This window comes from Lithobates pipiens, unplaced genomic scaffold (assembly GCF_037356315.1).
Source record: "Lithobates pipiens isolate NorthernLeopardFrog02 unplaced genomic scaffold, aLitPip1_a1.2 Scaffold_27, whole genome shotgun sequence".
Lineage (NCBI taxonomy): Eukaryota > Metazoa > Chordata > Amphibia > Anura > Ranidae > Lithobates > Lithobates pipiens.
In genome coordinates, this window is record NW_027507788.1 from 44,260,047 (window position 1) to 44,284,079 (window position 24,033).

Consider the following 24,033-nt stretch of genomic DNA (forward strand, 5'->3'; position numbering starts at 1 on the left):
CATAGACAAGCAGTGGCTGTGGAACAGATTATCTGAGTTTCCATTATTTCCCATGGGAAAACTCGCTTTGATATACGAGTGCTTTGGATTACAAGCATTCTTCTGAAACAAATGATTATGCTCGTAATCCAAGGTTCTACTGTATTGACCTCTGTACACTATCCTACATACTGCTGACCTCTGTACACTGTCCTACATACAACTTACACTGGCCAGAACTCAGAGTAGACAGCCAAACTAGAACTGAGGCCAGTCATTCCTGAAACTAGTTGAGCAAGTCAACATGCAGTTCTGGTTACTCTGTGTTCATGATGGACTCCTACATTGAACTTGTTGGATGACCAAGTATTTCCAGACCTGAAAAAAAAACAAGAAGGGGCAGGCAGATTTTTTTCCTCATACTTACCTGTAAAATCCTTTTCTTTGAGTACATCATCCCAACCTGCAAAAACTAATTTGAGGGAGGTGGCGCACTGCACCCTCTTACTCCCCAATACCATATATTAATCTCATGTATATAATCATAATCTTGGTACTGCTTGGTAGTCTTCTGTTTTTTTTTGTTTACCATACTCAATCTACCCATAGGCAGCAGTATAATCGAAAATGTAACATTTCTTGTGTACCTCAATGGACTCCAAAAAAATTTTTTTTTTTTTTACCATAAGTACAAACATCCTCTTTTACTGTGATACAGAATGACCTTTCTTTATGTATTCATGAGTTTTGATGGTAATATAAAAAATAATATTGTTTGTATTGTTCCAGAAATGTTACCATTTCCTATTCCAGCGATATCGTTTGGAACATTACACAGTCTCTTCAAACTGGTTGGCACTTGGTACCGTTTTGCTATTTGGTTTCTTGTCATTTTCCCGCTCTATAGCCTTGTTCAGAGGTGAGTTCATATGCTTGGTTATATTTATTATAATATTTATTATATTATATTTGTTCATCCATATATATAAAGATATATATATATGTGTGTGTGTGTGTGTGTGTATATATATATAGCTTTCTAACCAATTAAAATTTGTAGGCAAAAGATAACTTAGTTTGGAGCGGGGTTTAGCAACCAGTAGATCGTGATCTACCAGTAAATCACAGCCAGATGACTGGAAGATCATGGTCTGGGCTTGCTGACCCACCATCGCAGAGCATCAGAGTGCAATGCAGAGGGACTACTTGTAAAGTTAGAGCTGTAGTAGGTAACAAGAGCCACATTAGCCGAAGCCTCTGTAGTGCTGGCTCCTGTCCTTTGCGGAGTGATACCAACTGCACTCCATCTCTTTTCCCGGCTATTGGTCTCCAGAGTGGTGCCAGCAGCAGGAAAGAGCTTTTCAGGCCAGTGTGAAGCAATACTTTGGGCATAATAGTGTAGGACTGCTTTCACACTGATATGCTTCGTTTAACCACAGTGCATGTGCAGTGCAGTGTATCTGCAGCTTCCCTGTGGGTTTGCTGCACTTAGCCATAGACTTCTATTATATTCTGCAGGTGTGGTGCATTTTCTGAATGCATGAGTTTTGGTGCGCTTTCAGAAAGTGCAGGATATGATAGAAGTATATGGCAAAGCGCAGCTAACCCAGGAAGGTCACAGATGCGGTACAGGTAAACTGCAGCACATCAGTGTGAAAGCAGTTTTATAGGGGACTCAGAACAGTAAGGGTTCATTTACATTTGTTTGGGGAGGGGGTCAAAAAAACTCCATAGTTGAGCTGTGTTTTTACCACCCCTGCCCCTACTGCACACTCTTTAACTGCAGTGGACAGGGGTGTACACATGCCGCAGCAGAGTTATACGCCCTGTCATGGTTGCTGAGTGTAGCACCTGCCAAGCACGACCTATCCAAGTGAATGAGGCCGTTCTGCAAATGCCCTGCAACATTGTATAGTACAGTAAACAAGGGGTTAAAGCAGGCAGTGTTGTGTTGCTTTCTCACCATCTGCTTTAACCCCTTGAACCCCATAGAAGCATGCAGCTGCAGGAAGCTTGCAGAGTGGCCCCATTTACTGGAATGGGTCGCATTTGGCAGGCGGTAGTATCCAGCAAAAGCAGCAGGGTTCAATACCTTCTGTGGCATGTGTACACCTTTGGCTACTGCCTCAGCAGCTCAAGGGGGTAGGGATTCGGGCCAGTAAATCCTTGAATCAACCACAGATTTACCACCCCCCCCCCCCCCCCCAACATTGTGTGAACGAGCCCTAAGGGTGCCTCTGCTGAATGCAACTAAGGGCTCATCCACAAGTGCAGCAGGCACTACCGCTCCTCTGAAAAGCTATCTAAATGTGTTTGACAGGCAGTGAGGAGAAAATATTTTGTATTCTGCACCAACTAATTTAAACCCATGATGAATGCACACAATTGTGCCATGCTAGTACGGCAATTTGAGGTTTAAAGTGATCGTAAATTTTTGTTATAAAAAAAAAACATATTATACTTACCTTCTCTGTGCAAGGGTTTTGCACAGAGTGGTCCCGAGCCTCCTTTTCTGGTCAGTTAGTCAGTTATGCTGCGTACACACGATCGGACTATCCGATGGACTTAGTCCGGCGGAAAAACCGCCTGACTTTGAAGCGGAGGTCCGCCGGACTTTCCGAATGAGCGGACCTGCCCACACACGCCTGGACTTTTGGCCAGACTTTTGAAATGAATGGCCTTGCCCAAACACTGAGGAAAGTCCGTTAATTTTGAACGCGGCTCCAGGTAGATGGGACTAGCGAAGAAAGTCAATTGACACCTCGCTGGCCCCTTCACCTGGTATGGGCTTAAAGGGGAAGCCCTATGCTGAAAAAATGGCGTGGGGGTCCCCCCCAAGGTCCATATCAGACCCTTATCCGAGCATGCAGCCCCGCCGGTCAGGAAAGGGGGTGGGGACGAGCGAGCGCCCCCCCCCCCCCCTCCTGAGCCGTACCATGCCGCGTGCCCTCATCATGGGATGGTGCTTTGGGGAAGAGGGAGCCCTGCAGCCCCCCACCCCAAAGCACCTTGTCCCCATGTTGATGAGGACAAGGGCCTCTTCCTGACAACCCTGGCCGTTGGTTGTCGGGGTCTGCGGGCGGGGGGCTTATTGGAATCCGGAAGCCCCCTTTAATATGGAGGCCCCCAGATATCGGCCCCCCACCCTGTGTGAATGAGTATGGGGTGCAATGTACCCACTACTCATTCACCTGGTGAAAAAATTTAAATAAAACACAACACAAGGTTTTAAAATAATTTATTGCACAGCTCCGGGGGTCCTCTGGGACTGTGACATCATAAGGGACGGGGACATCACCCGGTGACCCCACCCATTGTCCCTATATAAGTCACTGCACAACGCGTCCCTGTCATTGCGGCCAGAGAGAGCGTCGAGTCAACATCTCAAGGAAGAAGAAGAGAAGGCGGCGACAAGAAAAACCGAAGAGGGGGACAAGACCCTCGAAGTCGGAAGAAGACCCCCGCGCGGTGACGAAGAAGAAAGCCGGGCTCCTCCGCTAGTAAAAGAGCTAGTAGAAGATAGCGGAGGAGTCCGGTAAGAAGACCCCCGGAGCTGTGCAATAAATTATTTTAAAACCTTGTGTTGTGTTTTATCTACATTTTTTTTCACCAGGTGAAGGGCTTCCCCTTTAAGTCCATACCAGGTGACGGGGCCAGCGAGGTGTCAATCTCGCCGCCGAAGGCGGCGACATTGACTTCTTTCGCTAGTCCCGTCTACCTGGAGCCGCGTTCAAAGTGAACGGACTTTTCTCGTGCGGGCAAGTCCGTTCATTTCAAAAGTCCGGCGGTGTGTCCGACGGCCGGATTTTTTATCAAAACTTCTTTCTAAGTCCGCCGGACTTTTGGGGAAAAAAAGTCCGCCGGAGCCCACACACGGGCGGATTGTCCGGCAGACTCTGGTCCGCCAGATAGTCCGATCATGTGTACAGGGCATTAGAATGCATTAAGGTGAAAAACCGTGAGGGTTTACAAACCCTTTAAATCAGGTCTGAGGAGGCAACGCTGAGGGAAACTATCCCCAGAGATCTTTGACTTCTCCCATGTTCTACAGGTAGATCACTGTCTCTTTAACTACTTCAGCCTCGGAAGGATTTACCCCCTTCCTGACCAGAGCACTTTTTGCGATTCGGCACTGCGTCGTTTTAACTGACATTTGCGTAGTCATGCGACATGGTTCCTAAACAAAATTGACGTCCTTTTTTTCCCACAAATAGTGTTCTTTTGGTGGTATTTGATCACACCTGCGGTTTTTATTTTTTGCTCTATAAACAAAAAAATAGCGTCAATTTTGAAAAAAAAACGCATTATATTTTGCTTTCATGCTATAATAAATATCCCCCAAAAATATATAAAAAACTATTTTTTTCCTCAATATAGGCCGATACGTATTCTTCTTCATATTTTTGGTAAAAAAATCCCAATAAGCGTATATTGATTGGTTTGCGCAAAAGTTATAGCGTCTACAAAATAGGAGATAGTTTTATGGCATTTTTATTAATAATTTTTTTTTTACTTTTAGTAGTGACGGCAATCCGTGATTTTTTTTTATCGTGACTGAGACATTATGGTGGACACATCGGACAATTTTGACACATTTTTGGGACCATTGGCATTAATACAGTGATCAATGCTATAAAATTGCATTGATTACTGTAAAAATGTCACTGGCAGTGAAGGAGTTAACCACTAGGGGGCGGGGAGGGGTTAAGTGTGTCATAGGGGAGTGTTTCTAACTGTTTGGGGGATGGGCTGTGTGTGACGTGGACACCGATCGCTGCTCCCGATGACAGGGAGCAGACGATTAGTATCCTGTCATTAGGCAGAAAGGGGAGATGCTGTTTACATCAGCATCTCCCCATTCTTGAGCTCCATGACATGATCGCGGGTATCCCCGCGGTGATCGAGTCCACAGGTCCCGACGTATATATGACAACAGCGGTCGGCAAGTGGTTAAATAAGATTTTTTTTTTTTTTTACACTTAAAAATTCCCATCTTTCAAAACACTCACTTTTTGTGCTCTTTTTTTGCCCACTAGATGTCCATTTTTCTTTCAAATCGTAACTTATATAAAATATTTACTGCCGTTTTCATCTTGCTTGTGGGCATTTGAAGCCCACAAGCAATTACTTCCTGGTTCCAGTATTGTAGATGTACCAGTATTCTTTGCTGGTTCCTGCGCATGCTCAGTCATAATGGTGCAGAGTGATGTAAACATCTTGGTTGCCATCACAACGGGTGGCGTCTTAGGAAGTTCCTGCCCAGGGCGGCCCTCTGCACTGACTCCTGGGAGCAATGACATGAGATCCCAGGAGACAGTGCGGTGAGGACAGGAAATTGCGATAATACCCGCAAAATCCCCGCCCACAGCTGCAGAGACATTATGCAGCGAAAACAGACCAGGCCACATATATACAGGTACAAGTGTGTGTGGTCTAGTGTATTGTATGCAGCAGGTTAAAACAAGGATTGCAGTGGTGCTGGCAGTTTCAGTTTAACACTACTATAATTAGCCAAATGAATTCTGTTGATTCTTTGAAGGTGGCTACTTTGTAATTTGCTAATGGTTTGTGAGCCTTAGGCCACTTTCACTCGTGTGTTCTGTCTGTCCGTTTTCCATCTATCTATTGACGAATCAAAAAACAGGCAGCATTGCATTCCTATGGGCAAACGCCTGTAATCTGTTTACGTTTGTCTGTTCAGGTTTTTTTTTTTTTAATGGCAAAAATCTCTATTTTAATTCAGTTTTAAAAAATGAAAGCAGACCTAAATGGATGTAAATGGCAATGGTCTGTTTTTATTATCAGTTTTTCTTTGATTGTTAGGAGCCGACACCCACCAGCATCCTAACAACCAGTGACTCCCCCCCCCCCCCCCCGCTGTCATGGTGAGGGGGAAGCAGATCTGTCATTTGGCCCCACCACTGATGTAAACACAGGGGCAAGGTCACCAGGTAATGTCACTAGGTGACCCTGCACCCTTATGGTGTCATTGCAGTGCCATCATAGGGGCAGTGTTGCGTCACCGGGACATATCCATGACTTCACAAGGGGACGGGTTACATCACCTTGCCAGCCGGCCCCTTTGTTTACATCAGCAGTGGGGTCAAATTACATTTCCGCTCCCCCCACTGCTTACAGTAAACAACCCAGATAGCAAGCAATTGTGCTGCAAGTTTGAAAATGACTCGCTAAGTTGTTGCTAGACTTGCCAGGCTTCACAAATTTGTTGCACAATTGCAGCTAGTCCACATTGGATGACTCCAGATCAACTTTCTTTACAAATATTTTGCAAGTCTGCTGCAAGTTCTGGTTCAGTTATGTTGTGCAATAATCATGCCACCACAGGGGTCACTGGCTGAATTTTCATGCTGTAAACTTGCAGAGCTTTTGCTGTAGACCCACCACTGCAACTTTGTTCTTGCTAGGAACTTGCTACGCAAATTTGCTACAAATTGGAAAAGTGTTAACTAGAACTTGTGCTTCAAGTGCTCTGCAAGTGTGCAACTTGCCAGTTATAATGTGCAGCAAGATAACAAGACTTACAATTCAACACCGCCAAAAATTGTGGCAAGTTATCTTTGCCATCTGGAGAAGGGGCAGACTCACCCGGTGACATAACCCTGCCCCCTTTTTAAGTTTTTGACCATAAATGGATATGTCCATATATGATCAATGACCTTAAAGGGGTTTAGGGTTACTAGGTTGGTAGTCGTCATTCATCAAGATTCACATGGATGCTACATGATTGACGATGTTTGTACATTCTTCTCTTTTATTTTATAAATAAAGGTCAAAAAGTGTTGTGTTTATACTACTTTACCTTTCTTGGTAAATGAGTACCCCATACTCATTCATATGGGACCTAGAAGCCTGGGGGGGGGGGGGGGGGGTTCTGTCAGAATTCATAAAAGTCCCCCACACCCCTCACAACCACTGTTCCAGGGTTGTGAGGAAGAGGCTCGTTGTTCTCAACATCTGGATAAAGTGCTTATTGTATTGTCTGCATTGAGGGTATGTGGCTTGGTATGGTTCAGGAGTGCAGGAGCGCGGGGGGGGGGGGGGGCTTCAATGCGCTTGTCCTCCCTCTTTCCTGGCCTGCATGCTTGGATAAGGGTCTGGTATTGATTTTGGGGCAGGGTGTCCTCACTCCCATTATTCATTTGGAGTTAAAATGGACCATATATCCAATAACACAAAACTTTGTATATCTCAGAATTCTGTTCAATTCTGGTGTATTTTTCTATAGTTTACACAAATGTTTTTGTGTCCTTTAGGCCAGATTCACACCAGCGATTAAGGCCGGTTCAAAATGTTGTGGCAGTTCCTGCTCCAGCTCTCAACTGATAGGTCCGGTAGTCGCGACTCTCTGCACATTCGGTGATTACCTGCAGTCACCGTAGGTAATCGCTGGTTGTCTGGACAGCCGTTGAATTACTGTAACCACCAGCGACCTGTCATTATAGTGAACGGGGCTGGCGGCCGCACATAATCTCTTAATTCCTGCCGCTACTATTTGCATTGGCCCTGATCCTGCTGTGAAGACTTAGGTTTGACTATACTAAACGGACTGTGTATACTGTAGCACATTTTACAACTGTGTACTCTTAAGTATGTTTGTGATACAGTAGGTTTTGCTTTCCAGCGTAATGGGAGAATAAAAAAATTCAAATAAACCATATAAGTTTGACTGGTTTAATTAAAGGAGTGCTACAAATTTCTACAGAGATCTTAAAGTGCATGTGGAGATATTAAAATCATGAGGACATAGCACAGAAGGATTTTTTTTTAACAATAGCCTTTTACCATCCAGTAATCCCATGGAAGAAAGTAAAGGTGCTTAAATATGCTCTTAGGGGCCTAATTGTAAATAAGTGCAATACTGAAAGTTGTTTTAGACCATGCTTTCAAAAGTCATATGAATAGTGTTATCAATCAGGCAACTAACTAGACTAAATTTAAAATATATTACGTTATATTTAATATTACTTACTGTATGCCTTAAATACATCAAACATTTTCTTAGATATATTTGTGTGCAGTTTTTGAAGGTGCTCAACAAGCACACTGTCTGAGGGGCGATTGCCCTGGGCACTTTGGTATCATGTGAGGTGGGGGGCGCCACAAGGAGATTGAAAAGGGGATTTGTGTTCGAAGGGGCGATTTGGGGGAATTTGTGCTGGAAGGGGGAATTTGAGGGGGGGGGGGGGCATGTGTACTAGGAGGAGGAATTTTAGGGGTAGAGGATTTGTGCTAGGAGGGGTGAATTTTTTGGGGGGAGGGAGATTTGAGCTGGGAGGATTTGGGGGATGTGATGGGGGGGAAGATTTGTGCTGACAGGGGACGGATTTGTACTTGGAGGGAGATTTATACTTGGGAGATAAGCATGCAGATTAGTGCTCAATGTTCTCATGGGGGGATTTTTGCTGACACATAATGCTCATACATCTTGGGGGGTGCAGTTTGACATGTTTGCCTTGGGCGACTCTAGATGATCTTGTCCCAGCATGCTGGAAAACTTGCTACAGTTTCTGCTGAGGCTTTGGGTGACTTAAAGGGGTTGTAAAGGCTGAACTTTTTTTTTAATCTGAATGTATTCTATGCATTCAGATAACAAGCATTCTGTGTGTAGCAGCCACTCTAGCACTTACCTGAGCCCCCTCTCTGTCCAGAGAAAAGAAAGGGGTTTGTGGTACTTTGAGTAAGGCACAAGACACGTGGTAGGAGAAATTATAAAATTGTTTAATTGGTATATAAGCAAAGCGTACCTCATAAACATATTATACATGGTTGAACATAAGTGTTTTTATCTATGTACAAAGTGATGGCATACAAAAAAGAAGAATTCATATATATATATACACATGCACGCATCTAAAATCGCATAGTATGTCATGGAAGTATTTAGTATAAAAAGCCAAATGCTTATAGAGTAATGGATAGAAATGGGTTATAAGATATAAATTAATCACAGCTGAGGTCAAGCTATGTGTTGGGAACATGATGACATTGATAGGCTCAACACGTTTCGTGACCAGTCGCCGCTCATCATGAGCACACATAGCATATCTGAAAAAAAAAGAAAAAAGGTACCAAATAGGATCTAATGTTTTACCCAGATAATAAGAAACAAGGTAAGGGCAAGGGGAAACAAGATGTATATCTTCCTGGAACGTACAAATTGTTCTAGACAAGCAGTGTTGCAAGTCAGAATCTGCAAGGCAAGTCTGTCCCGGGAGCTGAGAGAGTGAACGCAAAGTGAAGGGAATATTATATCACATAAAGAGAAAAGAAAAAATTAGAAATTGCATTAAAATCATGCAATACCCCAAAGGGGAAAGAAAAACAAAGGTGTGTGCAGTCTTGGTGATAGAGAGGAAATCACAGGGATAGTTACCTGGTGACATTGCACAGAGACATTCTCTGAGACATGATGTGCATGTGTGAGGAGAAAAGCAAGATTGTGAAAAAGATTCCCAGTGAGTGTCATGAGTGTCTCAGCCATCCGTGATTCTCCCTCCTGATTGGCACCATTGGCTGCTGTCAAAGTCAGCTAGCCAATCGGGAGAGAGATGGCGGGGCCAAATCAGGGCTCCATGTCTGTATGGACACAGGGAGCTGTGACTCGGCTCAGGTGCCCCATAGCAAACTGCTTGCTGTGGGGACACTGAACAGGAGGGGGAGGGGCAGGAGCACAGAAGAGGGACCCGAAGATAGGAGGATCGGGGCTACTCTGTGCAAATCCACTGCAACAGAGCAGGTAAGTAGAAGATTTTTGTTATTTTTGTAGGAAATAAAACAAGACTTTACAATCACAAGCTGGCAGCACACTGGGCAAATTTTGACCAGTCTCTCAGTAACAAAGTTGCTCAGTGAGTGAATTTGTCTGTCGCTTTCCACCTGACATAGCTTGAGAGACAAGTTAGAAGGCTGACCGCAGGCCAGCCTGAATTTGTAGGAGGAGTCTGAGGGTATATATATATATATATATATATATATATATATATATATATATATGGTATATATATATATATATATATATATATCCCTCCTCCTCCTCTTTCAGATGCTTGTCGGCTCATTTCTTGGTTAAGCTGACACACGTTACTTCCGGGTCCTTGCTGAGCCAACAATTATTACAAGATGGAGGGGATCATTGCCCGCTCGGGTAGAGTGGTAGTGTCAGTTGCGACCCTGGCTCCTGCTTCAGTGCGCCTGCAGGTGATGTTGGAATTTCTTCACAGTTGCATGTGGAACTGGGGGCTAGCCTGGTCTCAGGTTTCCGTGATGTTTCAGACTTCCTGTCGCCTAGCCTTGGAGCAGTTACCAGTTGGTGCTCTAGGCAGTCCCTTTTACTATGCTTACAACTTCCCATAATTAGAATAGAGGGACAAGCCAGAGGTTCATGGTCTCATTACCGTACCACAGTAACGGTGTCGGATTAAAGCATATGTCCTTCTCTGCAATATTCCTCTGGTCAGCTCTTTCTCTCTTTTCCCATGCATCCTCTCACTACAACAGTTTGTTCTCATGTCCAGGTTTACCTTCCAAATTAGGCTCAAATCCTAAACCCTTTTCTGGATTTTCATCAGGATCAGAGGCAACTTTTGTAGGTCCCAAACAAGGGGGCCCTTCTTCATCATTAGGTTCATGGGGCACTGGAGATCCTCCTGTTTTAGCAGTTACATACGTAACCCCCTTTTCTTTTCTTACATCACGGGACACAGAGCCATAGTAATAACTATGTGGGTTATATCGGCGTATCAGGTGCTGGACACTGGCACGCCCCTTAAGGCATGAACTTCCCCCAAATAACCCCTCCCATTACTGGGAGTCCTCAGTTATTTTGCCAGTGTCTAAGGTGTTGGGCATGTGTAAGGATGTGTTGTACTGAGCTCCACGGGCAGTAATCCTTTGATGAGAGCCAGCCACCCTGACCGGATCTGTTCTGATGTTTCCGTAATGGACTAAATGAATGGTACCCAGGCCTCGTCATCCAAAGACACAAGATTTTGCTTGCGAATGCTTTTAAAGCTGGGCCCTGGGATTCAGTACTTTTTGGTAGTAAAGCCAATAAAAGTTTCCTGGCAGGATCTTCTCGCAGGTCCAGGATTGCAGGATTACCTGAGTGTACCCCTGTTCCTGAAGATTTCCTTTCAAGGTCTTGGAGCCTACCGTGAAGGGCGAAGATTGTTTTTTTTTTTAATCTCTGATAAACCTTGCTGCGAGGAAAGGTAGGGGAGATTTTCTCAGGAATCTCTCCTTCCATGTCTGTGCCACCACTGGAGGCTGTATTGTGCACTCACCATTCTGACGTTGGAAACAGCAGAAGCTCCACTCTCCTCTCCGTTCAAGCAAGCTCAGACCCTCAGGTATGAAGGGGGGTTCTGATTACTTCCTGGGCCCCCAGATTGGCGGTTTTTGGTCCTTTGAATGCCAGCCAGCTGCCTCTTTTTTCTTAAATAAAAAAAATAAGTTTTTTTGGGCAGGTCATGGCCGCTCGTCAGGCGGAGGATTTACCCCCCGCCGCCCTCCATGATGCCGGCGCTCACACACCTGTTGAAAGAGGAAGGGGGGCCGTTTTTGCGTGGGGGGCATGGCTAAATGGCGTCGGCCACACATGGAGGAAGTAATTTAAAGCTCTGCAATAGAAGCTGCTGCCTGGCGGGGGAGGGACAGAGCAGAGTGGTTGCTGGTCAGGTTTGGTGACACAGGCATTTTCCTTTTGACAACATTGTACTGTATAGCTAGGACTAATAGCAGTTATTGTACTGTACTATAGCCTAGCAAGTGAAACATTCATTTGCTGGTACTGCCTCTGCTTTGCACTGTAAGCTATGAGTGACAAAGGGACCAGGAACTCCTCTAAGGGTTCTAAGGGGTTAATGGTATACAACAAACTAAAAACCCTTCCAAAAGAATGTCTTCCTCCCCTGAGAGGTAAAAAGAAAAATATGGCCAGTCAGATGAGCCGTCAAGGGTAAAACACTTCTGTCCCTGCGTATGTCATACAAACAGGTTTTTTCTTCTACCATTTAGAATATTATTGTTATGATGTCTCTCCATAGTAGGACTAAACATAGCAGATTCCCATCTAGTCCTCTGAGCCCTTTTGTTAAGGTGCAGGAGGCTGGGCATCAGGTAGATTTTCCCAAAGATTGGAAGATACTTATTTTTCCTCTTCGGAGGATCCTAACAGGGAGGCAGTAGCCTCACAAGTCAGGTGATTGTCTACTCCCTTACTTAACCCTTTTGTTGCCGGAAGCACATGCTCTTGAGGTATCTACCTCTAATAGGGTTCATTTGAACCTCCCCCACCTGGGGATGTTTTTCCTATTCATGCATAGCTATGTATTCTGAATAGGAATATTTCTATGAAAGAAATGGGGGGATTCCAGCTATTAATGCTGCAATCACCTCAGTGAGTAGAGTCGCACATGTCCAGTGGATAATGCACTGTTCTTAAAGGATCCAGCAAGTTAAGGTTGGATTTTCCTTTTAAAGACAAGATGTCTTTTGCAAGTTCTGGCTGCAATTGGAGTAGCTTAGTCCATTAACCCTTTAATGTCTGCTCCACTGTTTTGGTGGAGCACATTTCGAGTCAGGTCAATGCATAGGAATATGGACTCCAAGGGGTTAAGGAACAGGTGGGAGATACCTGAAAGTTCTGCCTGATCATCAGGCCCGGCAAGGGGCTGGCGTATTTGACGCACTGTGTCTCACAGATGCTATGAAGGACTCGATCATTTAAGCCCTATGGCCGTGGCTGAAATATTAATCAGCTGAAGCACCGGGTGAAAACCCTTAGCCAGTCTGTGTTCCTTCCTGGGGTACGACTATTTAGAATGGATAAGTACATCCAAAAGGGGTAAAGCTCTCTTTACCAGTAAAATGAGGTTCAGACAGTTCTCCTTTAATCGTGCAGCCTCTCCTATGCCTTAGTTCCCAGGGGCAGCACCAGGATCTGGTGCTGCCCCTGAGAAAGCCCATAAAGCAGAATGCTAAGGCCTTCTCATGAAGGAGCACCCCCACTCATTCGGGTGAGGGGAAAGGTCCTGCGATTCTCAAAGTCTGGCAGAAACAATGTTAAGAACAGAGGGATTTCTGCGATTTTCTTCTCTAAGTTACATCTAGAGTTTCAAGAGCCCGGATGGCCCAGTTGGCTTTCGATCTGAGGGTCCGGGGTTCGTGGTCTGTTTGGCTGCTATCTGTGAGGTCCTTTGGGCTGCTGATGTGGCAGTCTTTATGCAAGAGTGTCCGTCTCCTCAAAGAATGCTCCTAAGGTTCCAGAGAAGAAAAAGAAAAAAAGAGAAAAGGAAAGGAGAGAAGTCTCTCTTTCTGGCCTCTGGATCAGCTGTTATCCCAGTCGATGATATCAGAGATTCCCTTAGTGGAACAGGGTTTTTTTTGGCGCAAACCTTTTAAGGTCTCAGAGCCAAACAGAGAGGTAAGACCCATTCTAGATCTGGGAGATCTGAATCGGCACTTGAACATCTGATCCTTTCATAGTTTGATCGGCTGTGTCCATTGTGCAAGGAGGGGAGTTGCATATCTCCATGTGCCAAAGTTTCCCCCTTACCAGAAATTTCTGCGGTTTGAGATATAAATTTTTTTTCAATCGTTGCACTGCCATTTTGGCTTAGCCACAGCACTACGAGTCTTCTGAAAGATTCTGGCACCTCCTTTAGCCAGGTTAAGGGCTCAAGGCATAACGGTCCTAGCCTATTAAAAGGATCTACTTTTAATAGATCATTCAGTCTCAGGTCTAAAGACAAAGTCTGATCTCAGCTGTAGATATCTGAAATCTCTAGGTTGGATTCTCAGCCTAGGAAGATTCTCCTTAAAACCATCAAGGAGGTTACTTGGGGGCTGGTTATAGATACCATACAGAAGAAGGTATTCTTACCCCAGATGTGAATCGGTTCCTTTGTAGGACTAATTCAATTTATCAGGATAAAGGAAAATTCCTTCATTCGGGTGCAGGAGATTTTTAGGGGAAATGGTGGCCGTCCCTTGCGCGCAGTTTTATTCAAAGACTGCTTCGAGACACCATCCTGTCGGTCTGGAATAAAGTTATTTGTTTCCAATACACTTGGCTCCCAACATAGGTCAGAGCCCAAATTGGTGCTTGTTATCCAGCAGGAGGGAAAATCTTTATCCTGCAAGGTGTTGACAACAGATGCCAGCCTTCCAGGCTGGGGAGCAGCCCTGGAAGAAGATTCTGTCCAGGGGAGATGGTCCAGGTTAGAGGACCTTGCCTATCAACTTTGTTGGAAGTTTCAGGCAGTACATCTGGCCATAGAATCTTGGCGGTCAGATTACGGGACTATCCTGACAGGATTCAGTCTGACAGAGCCATGGTGGTGGCTTACATCGATCACCAGGGGAGGCACGAGAAGTCGTGCAGCCCAAAAAAGAGGTGAATAATGTTCTAGCTTTGGCAGAACACAACACTCCTTGCCTATCGGAAATTTTAATATTTCAGGCGTACTACTTGAGATGCCAACAATTATTTCCAGGAGAATGATCTCTTCACCCTGACATCTTCCTAGCAATATGTCAGAGGGGGTACTCCAGACATGGACCTATTTGCGTCCAGATTCATTAATAAGGTCGACAACTTTATGTCAAACAAGAGGTCCGCTAGCAGGCGGAACAGACGCATTAGTCTTCCCAGGGGATCAGTTATCACTGATCTATGCTCTGCTACTTCCGCGCCTTCTCGGCAGGATTAAGCAGGAACAGACGGAGGTAATTCTGGTGGCCCCAGCCGGGTCCCAGAAGATCTTAATTTATCAAGAACATAAAGAGGGCAGTAGAAGTCCTTTGGACTCTGCCATTATAGCCAGGCTTTTTTGCTCAAGGTTCCGGTATTTCATCCTACTTTACGGACAAGGAGTTTAACAGGTTTGACTATTGAATCCCACTCTATAAAAGATCGTGGGTGATCTCCTTCAGTAGTGTCTACTTTGATTAATGCCAGCTTCCAGAATCACTTACTATAGAATCTAGAAGGCATAGGTATCTTGGTATGGACCCAGGGGTTGGCACCCCAGGAAGTATGTCAATTAGGCAGGATTCCTGCATATGGGATCTGAAATGAAGCTGGCCTTGACTTTTATCAAGAGCCAGATCCAGGCTGTGTCAATGTCTTTTCCTATGGCCTCTTGCTTCCCACTCTTGGTGCGTAGCTTATTCAGGGAGTAACACGGTTTATCCCCCTATCAAGGCACCTTTAAATCCTTAGGATTTAAAATTGGTCTTTTCGGCTTTGCTGAATCAGCTGTTACGAGAAATTCTCTTGGTTCTTTGACAAGAAAGAGAATCTTTTTTGCTTTCCATTGCTTCTGCTAGAAGCGTATTGGAACTAACGGCTCTGTCTTGTAAGAGCCATATTTCATCATGCATAAGGATGAGGTGGTTTGATGTCTTCATCCTGAATTCTTACCAGTGGTAACAGGTTTTCATTTAAACCAAGATATTATTCTTCCTTTTTTCTCCTCAGAAGCCTTAATCTGGGGAAGAGAAAGCACTACAGTCTCTTGATTTAGTAAGAGCGATCAGAATGTATTTAAAGCCGACCGCTCAGGTTCGCAAAACACAGGTTTTGTTTGTACTGCCAGAGGGTCCAAGATGTGGACAGGCAGCATCAAGATCCACTATTTTCTAAATGGGTTTGTCAAGTGATTGATCAAGCTTCAGCTTAAAGAAGAAAATCCTTCCTTCTCATATTAAGAGCACACTCATCCAGGGGGATTAGTGCCTCTTGGGTGGTGCATCATCAGGCCTCTATGGCTCAGATCTAAAAAAAAATAGAAAAAATCTGCGCTTAGTAAAAAACAATAAAGAAATCAGCAGCTGAACACCATAACCAAGATACTAGGCACAGTAGAGAGCAATTGTGCGAATCTGAAGGTTGCGAGACATGCGAAAGATCAGGATAATCTCCGGCATCTGGGTACCTGGACGTCTATGGGACCTGAGATCGAATTCGCGCAGTTTGACCTCCCCTAATGGGGTCACTGGGGATCTGGTAAGCCTCCATCTAATAGTGGTGTTTAGAGGTGACGGGTCCACGTGGTCAAATACAATTTGATTGAACAATCAAGTTTCAATTATTACTATGCATACACTGGACATTTTATATATTTTTTGTATCAATTCATATATGGACACTTGAATTTATATTTTACATATTTTTTGTATTCATTTATATATGGACACTTGAATTTATATCATAGTTTTTGTGTATTCTTTTTCACAATTTTTTTTGGCATTCTTTCTTTGCACTTTTTTAATGGTCACAGTAATATTTATTGGTTAAGTGCTGCACTTTTTTCTTTTATATTTCTTTTATATGGCTCAGATCTGTAAGACCGAAAATTGGTCTTCGGTGCAGACGTTTATCCGATTTTATCAAATCGATATGAAAGGTCATGAGGATATTGCCTTTGTGTACAGCATACACTGCAGGCTGCAGTATCAGTCCTCTGGCCTACTGTTTCCTTGATTCTGTCTCCCCCCCCCCCCTTCAGTTGCCATTGCTATGGGAAATCCCACATAGTTATTACTATGGCTCTGTGTCCCCAGATGTAAGAAAATAAAATAGGATTTTTAAAACCGCTTACCTGTAAAATCCTTTTCTTTGATGTACATCGGGACACAGAGGTCCCTCCCTTCTTCTTCGTATACACTTTGATTGCTTGGCTACAAAACTGAGGACTCCCAGTAATGGGAGGGGTAATATAGGGGAAGTTCACGCCTTAAGGGGCGTGCCAGTGTCCAGCACCTTATATGCCAATATAATTCATAGTAATTACTATGGCTCTGTGTCCCCCTGATATACATCAAAGAAAAGGATTTTACAGGTAAACTGTTTTAAAAAAACTATTTTTGCAGTCATCCGGGCATTCACTACATTCTGGACTGATGGTTGTTGCTGGCCCTTCATTAAAGCTTTAACTTCACACCTACTTTGTGTCTCTTTTTGCCCTCTTTTAGGCATACTGAACAGCTAGGCCAAGGCACACCGAAGGTCTTGGGAGTTGGGATTATTGTATTTCCAAGTGAAGACTCTGACTCCACTTTAGAAGGCTGGCCACAATTTGTGGGAGGAGTCTGAGGGTATACGTATCCCTCCTCCTCTTTCAGATCCTTGTCGGCTCATTTCTTGGTTCCTTCCCACCCATTCCCCCATTATTTCATCATTTCATTTATACATATCCATTCAGGGTATGCCCTCTTTTAGGCATACTGTCCAGCTAGGCCAAGGCACACCACAGGTCTTGGTAGTTAGGATTATAGTATTTACAAGTGAAGACTACAAATCAAAAGAGGTGGACAGACCTTAAGGCGGACCTTAATCAGCTGGTACGGTAGAGACCAGCCGACATTTGGCTCATGTGTACAGATCCTCATTTGACATAAGACGATCTCATGACTGCCTTCTGTAGAACGAGTATTCTGGGAAACCAGCAGGTGATCGGCATCCAGCTGACCAGTGTGTTCTGGCGGAGGAGGCACGATCTTCCTGTGAGAACACATTTGCTCAGCTGGGAGATCACTGTACTATTGTTGCATCGTTTGTACAGAACCTCCTTGCAAGCGCCTCAGTTTTTTTTTCTTGCCATGTGTACCAGGTTTTATAGCTTACTATCCCTGCAAGTAATCCAAGAATGCTAATGGCTTTGCTTCCTTGTTTTATGCTGCACTGCCGACTGTTATCTATGATTTAAAGTGGGACTAAACCCTCCTATATTTTACAGCCATGAAAGCTACCATTTTAGCTTCAGTTTGATATATAGTTGCCATGGTGCTTCGCCTGTTACAATTTGAAGCCATTTCAGGGCTTGACCATTTCTTTCTATTGAGGAGTAGCGTCCGTCTGGTCACTCTACCATACAGACCTGACTGGTGGAGTCCGGCAGAAATGGTTATTCATCTGAAAGGTTCTCCTCTCTCCACAGAGAAACAGCTCTGTCAGAGTAACCATCGTGTTCTTGGTAACCTCCCTGACTAAGGCCCTTCTCCCCTAATCACTCCGTTTGGCCAGGTGGCCCGCTTTTGGAAGAGTACTGGTGGTTCCAAACTTCTTTCATTTACGGATGATGGAGGCCACTGTGCACATTGGACCTTCAATGCTGCAGAAATGTTTCCGTACCCTTCCCCAGATCTGTGTCTCGATACAATCCTGTCTCCTGAGGTTTACAGACAATTCCTTGGACTTCATGCCTTTGTGCTCTGACATGCACTGGTAACTGTGGGACCTTATATAGACAAGTGTGTGCCTTGCAAAAGTCATGTCCAATCAACTAAATTTACCTAGATGCATGGAAACCTTATGCACCCGAGGTCAATTTTGAGTGTCCTGGCAAAGGCCAGGACATTTGTTGTTTATTTTTAATACGTTTGCAAAGATTTCAAACAAACCTCTTTCACATTGTCATTATTGGGTATTGTTTGTAGAATTTTGAGGACAATAATAAATTTAATCAGTTTTAGAATGAGGCTGTAACATAAAAAGGGAAGCGCTGTGGGCACTTGACGGATGCACTGAAACAATTACTTTATTATTTTCTGCAGCCTTCAGTTTTGTGTAAAAAGGCATTTCAGTGAATTTTAGTTCAGGGAGCAAACGAAACAGAATTGACTTTTGCTTTTTTTTTTTTTTTTTTTTTTTTTTTTTTTTACATATTTTCCATGACAGCAAGTACAGAGGATACACATTAGACGGACCCTATTAGGGTAATAATGATGAAACTTAATGAACAAGACCCAATGTCTGAATCGGTGGTCTGCTTAACATAGCAGCATGCCATTCAATGGACAAATTGTTACAGAACTATTTTCTGGCCCCAATATGGCTGAGCATAATGCACAATAAAGACTAAAACTACCGCATACAGCATATCATACAATACCCTCTACACACCAAAGAAAAACACTCGGAAGACAAAATCGAGCAAACTAGGGGGGGAATAAAATATAAAAAACAGGGGGGGAGGATAGCTCCCAGAGTGGGGAGGCAGACAAGCAAGGGCTTGATCTCCATGGATCCCAATTTTAGGGTAATTTGACATACATTTTATCAAAATGTATGGAGCTTACTACTGGCCCAAAACATATGCAGTACATCTCCCACCACTTTTCTGCATTTTGGGAACATTTTGTGGATTCTGTGGGGAGTATAGTACCATCTGGCAAGGATTTTAAATCCCAACTCGATATACCTAGAGCAAATTGACGTTTAGTTTGTAAAGAAGAGAATCCTTTCAATCTGTTTGTCAAAAAAAGATATGGAATGTCCCATTCCTCGGGTCATTGGCCTGAGTGTATGAATTCTATAGCTTTGAATAGCCACTGTTGTCGTAATGCCTTAAAATTCTGGGTTTAACAATCTCTGGCTTAAATGTCAGGCAGCCTGGTAGGAAGCTATACCACAATCCCCCCAAGCGCCATGATCCCCTGTAGTTTTGGAACACTTAAAATTGCCTGGCACAAGCATGGTGGTTTCAGGCTCATAAGAACTGTGCAAATGTTCAGTTGACTGCCCTCAGTTATAATCTTTGAATATGAACCAGCAAAGCCTGCAGAAAGTACAATAAACAAGGCATAATGTTCATTTTAATAATATTGCATCTGTCGAACCATGAGAAATTGCCTCTGTGTCAGGTTGATAGGTCCTGCTTGATCACTGAGAGTGGGGAAGGTGGGTGAAGAGGGTTGTTGAGAGTTAATCTCCAGATTTTGGATGTGATGTGGCACTCATTTAAATGGAAAATTAGACTTCACATGTCTAATAGTGGATTCTGGCAGGGAGATGTTTAATGTGTTTCCCTCTTCTGACTGTTTATTTAAAAGACTGAGAGTGAGCCATGTTTGTCAAGTTCAGGCATGAGGTTTGGAAGTGAGATCATTGGATGGATCTTTGCTTTTTTTAAAAAAAGTAATCAGTTGTGTGTAGTTATATTATGCCCTATATTAGCCTTTTTTCAACCAGGGTGCCTTCAGGTTTCTTCAGGGGTGTCTTGGCAAAATGCCTAAAAATTGCCCAAAAATGATATATAAGCCAGTGGGTGAATGCAGCCTGCCCTTTTAGTTACACAAAGCCACAGGTTTTCATTGTTCACCATTTCAATCTTCCAGCCGCCAGTGTCCTAACAACCAATAATGTCATCGATTGATAAGGTGGATGTCAGGCACCTACACAGCATTCTTGTTTGCCCCTTTCCTGCCCCTCTCCATCAGCACTAAGTTCTCATTTGCTGAGTGAGGGAGTAGAGAAACATTGTAATACTAATCAGTACCAGTGTGAAAAGCTATATTCTTAATAGCAAGACAGACACCATGGAAGGAACAAGGGGTATACATGGATGAGGAAGGTCGCCTCCTGATAGTAAAAGGTACATTGGGCTGCCAAAAAGTGACATTGGTAAATATATATCTGCCAAATGAAAACCAAGTAACCTCTCTAGAAATCTATTTACAGATTATTCAACAACATAAAGAGGGAATACTAGTGTTAGGAGGCGACCTAAATATGGCTTTGGATCCAATAATAGACACATCAAAAGGCTCGTCTCATCTATCTTATGTCAAATTAAGGAAAGTAAAGAGAATGATGCAAGAACTGCAGCTGATCGACAGCTGGAGGGCTGTTCACACACAGAGCAGAGATTATACTTTTTTCTCGGCAAAATATAAATCTTACTCTAGAATTGACTATATTTTAATCTCCCAGAATGTGATTACATCCCTAGTGGAAGCCTCAATTGGCCTATTTACACTATCAGACCACGCCCCGACGAGTTGTGTGATTGAATTAGGGGAAGCTGAACCAAGGGAATGGCAATGGAAGTTAAATGAAACATTACTAAAGGATAGTGAATATAAGGTAAAATTAGAACAAGAACTGGATGTTTTTTTTGCAACAAATAAAGTAGGAGAAACAACACCTTTTTGTATATGGGAAGCACATAAATGTGTCATGAGAGGAATATTTATATCCATGGGAGCACATAGAAAACGCAGAATGAATGAAACGATTGATAACTTGCTTAAAGAGATTAGGGAACTAGAAACAGTACATAAAAAATCACAAGCACAATTAGTAGAACAGAAATTAGAGGGTCTGCGTGAAAAATTAAATCTCCAATTAATAGATAAAGCGAAAGCAAAGCTAACTCGAGGGAAACGGAGATTCTATGAATTTGGGAATAAACCAGGGAGACTGTTGGCAAACGCCCTCAGAGAAAGCACAACTAGGAATTCAATTACACAAATTAAGACACAGAGAGATGAAATGGTTAATACATCTGAGAAAATTGCTCAGGTATTCAAAGAATACTATGAGAAGCTATATCAGTTGGAAAAGAAGCCTACGTTGGCAGAGGAGTTAAAAAAAGGAGAGATCGCTAGAGAATATATTGAAAGGACAGAAATGCCAAAAATAACAGAGGAAATGGCCAGAGAAATAGATGTACCAATCACTCTAGAGGAAGTTGCAAAAGCATTAAAAATATTGAAATTAGGTAAATCACCAGGTCCAGATGGATTTACTTTGTCATATTATAGAATGTTCGCGGAGAAATTGGCTCCGAGATTCGTGGAAGCTTATAATTCAATACGGGAAGGGAAGCAAATTCCAACAGAAACGTTACTGGCGCATATAACAGTAATACCGAAAGAAGGAAAGGATCCCTCTCAGTGTCCCAGCTACCGACCTATTTCGTTGTTGAATGTGGACCTTAAATTGTTCACAAAAATATTAGCCATGAGATTGATAAATTTGATACCGGAACTAATACACCCAGATCAAGTGGGATTCGTCCCAGGGAGAGAAGGAAGAGAAAATACGCAACGAGTGGTGAACACAATTTACCTGGTACAAAAATTGCATAAGTCAATGGTGATAGTATCTGCGGATGCAGAAAAAGCGTTTGATCGGGTGGATTGGATATTCTTAAAAGCAGTACTACAACATATAGGCCTGGGGGAGGGGATGCTGAGATGGATCCTAAACTTATATTCAAAACCAAGTGCTAGGGTGAAAGTGAATGACAGATTATCAGAGCCATTCTCCATTTTAAATGGAACACGCCAGGGATGTCCCCTCTCACCCCTGATATTCATTTTGACAATAGAACCTTTTTTAAGGAAAATACGTGCCAATGTGGATATCAGGGGGGTAAAAATAAAAAATGAGGATCAGAAGTTGGCAGCTTATGCAGATGATTTGATCTTTTTTGTAACGTCCCCAATTACATCTCTCCCATCTTTACTAATGGAGCTACGAGAATATGGGAAAATATCCAACTTTAGAATAAACTATGGAAAATCGGAGGCAATGGGAGTAGAGATGGATTCGCCTCAGTTGCAAGTAGTGTCCACGCAATTTGATTTTAGATGGACGAATTCATATATAAGTTACTTAGGAACAAAAATGTCAAAAAATCTAAATGAACTGTTTGAACTTAACTATATCCCACTGGTAAGACAGATCAAAAGTGATCTTCAAAAATGGGACAAAGAGATTTTTACATGGTTCGGGAGAACCAATATTATTAAGATGAATGTGATGCCCAGACTGTTATACATAATTCAAACTATACCAATTAAGATCCCTTCAAGTTTGTTTAAGGATCTTAGATCAAGATTTATGAAGTTCATCTGGGCTGGGAAACCAGCAAGAGTACGCCGAGATATTTTAGTACTCCCCAAAGGAAAAGGAGGGATAGGACTTCCAGATCCAATAAAATACCAGGAGGCCTCACACTTAACTAGAGTAGTGGAATGGTGTAGGCTTAAAAACGAAAAACCGTGGATACAGACAGAACAAGCAGCGACAGATATCCCATTGGAAGGATTAGTGTGGATTCCAGATACAGAAATACCAATGGGATTGAGAAAACATCCAATACTAGGGGAGACATTACGAATAACTAAAAGAGTATTCAGGAAAACATCTATTTCAAGAATTCCCAGTCCGCTCCTTCCTATCCTTGGTACCCCAGCATTTCTACCGGGAATGACAGATCCAAAGTTTAAAACAATACAAGATAGAGGTATGAGTAGAATTTGTCATTTCTCGGTAGGCAACCGGTTAATGACTAAAAAAGATATTGAAAAAGGAATGACATTAGGATTAGACCCTTTCAGAATGAGGCAATTAGAAGCCTTTATTAGATCTAAATCAAAGGTATACGTAGAAATAAGGGCATTGACTGAGTTTGAAGAGATCTGTTTGAAAGGAGAGGAACTGAGACATCTGATGTCTTATTTTTATAGTATGTTAATAGAACAGGAGACTTCACAAGATTTGCCCTTTTTACAGGCTTGGGAAAGAGATTTAGGGACTACGTTTTCCCCAGAACAAAAGGATAAGATGCTGTTGTTTAATCAAAAGGCCTCGATGGCAAGCAGATATCAAGAAGGGGGATATAAGATCCTTACTAGGTGGTATAGAACACCAAAAGTGTTACATCAAATTTACCCCCAGATATCAGAGACATGTTGGAGATGTCATGGAGCAGAAGGAACATTATTACATATATTTTGGGAATGTCCAAAAATTAGAGTGTTCTGGGAGATGGTAGCCGATACTATTGTAAGGATTACAGGAATTGACCTGGGAGATAAACCGGCAACTTTTCTGCTGCTGGACATCCCAATGGCAATAGAAAGATTCAAAAATTCTTTGCTGAGACATTTATTGATAGCAGCAAGGGCATGTATCCCGGTTCTGTGGAAAAAAAGCAACCCTCCAGCTAGAGCACAGTGGTTTCAGAGAATTGCAGAAATCCAACAAATGGAAAATTTAACAATGACAATGAGAGATCAAGACGAGAAATATCAGAAGATCTGGGCTCCATATCTAAATTATAGAGAAAGTATGATGTGAAACATTTCGAAATATGATAGAGCAGGCGGGTGGTGGTGGGGGGGGGGGGGGGGAGTGAGGGGGGGGATTATAGTGAAAATTCAAACTTTTTTTTTTTTTTTTTTTCTCTTGTTTGTATATTTATTTATTTATTTTTCTGGGAGGGAAGGGTGAGGGAG

The 24,033-nt window shown here is 43.1% G+C and overlaps 1 protein-coding gene across 5 annotated transcripts in view; it reads left to right on the forward strand.

Annotated features, from left to right (window-relative positions):
• The window catches only part of ALG9 (ALG9 alpha-1,2-mannosyltransferase), a 297,401-nt gene that overhangs the window by 140,603 nt on the left and 132,765 nt on the right, over positions 1 to 24,033 (forward strand). For all 5 annotated transcript variants that reach the window (XM_077456930.1, XM_077456931.1, XM_077456932.1 and 2 more), the window contains exon 11: positions 769 to 898. In XM_077456930.1, coding sequence (XP_077313056.1) covers positions 769 to 898 — 130 coding nt within the window. The remainder of the gene's footprint in view (positions 1 to 768; positions 899 to 24,033) is intronic.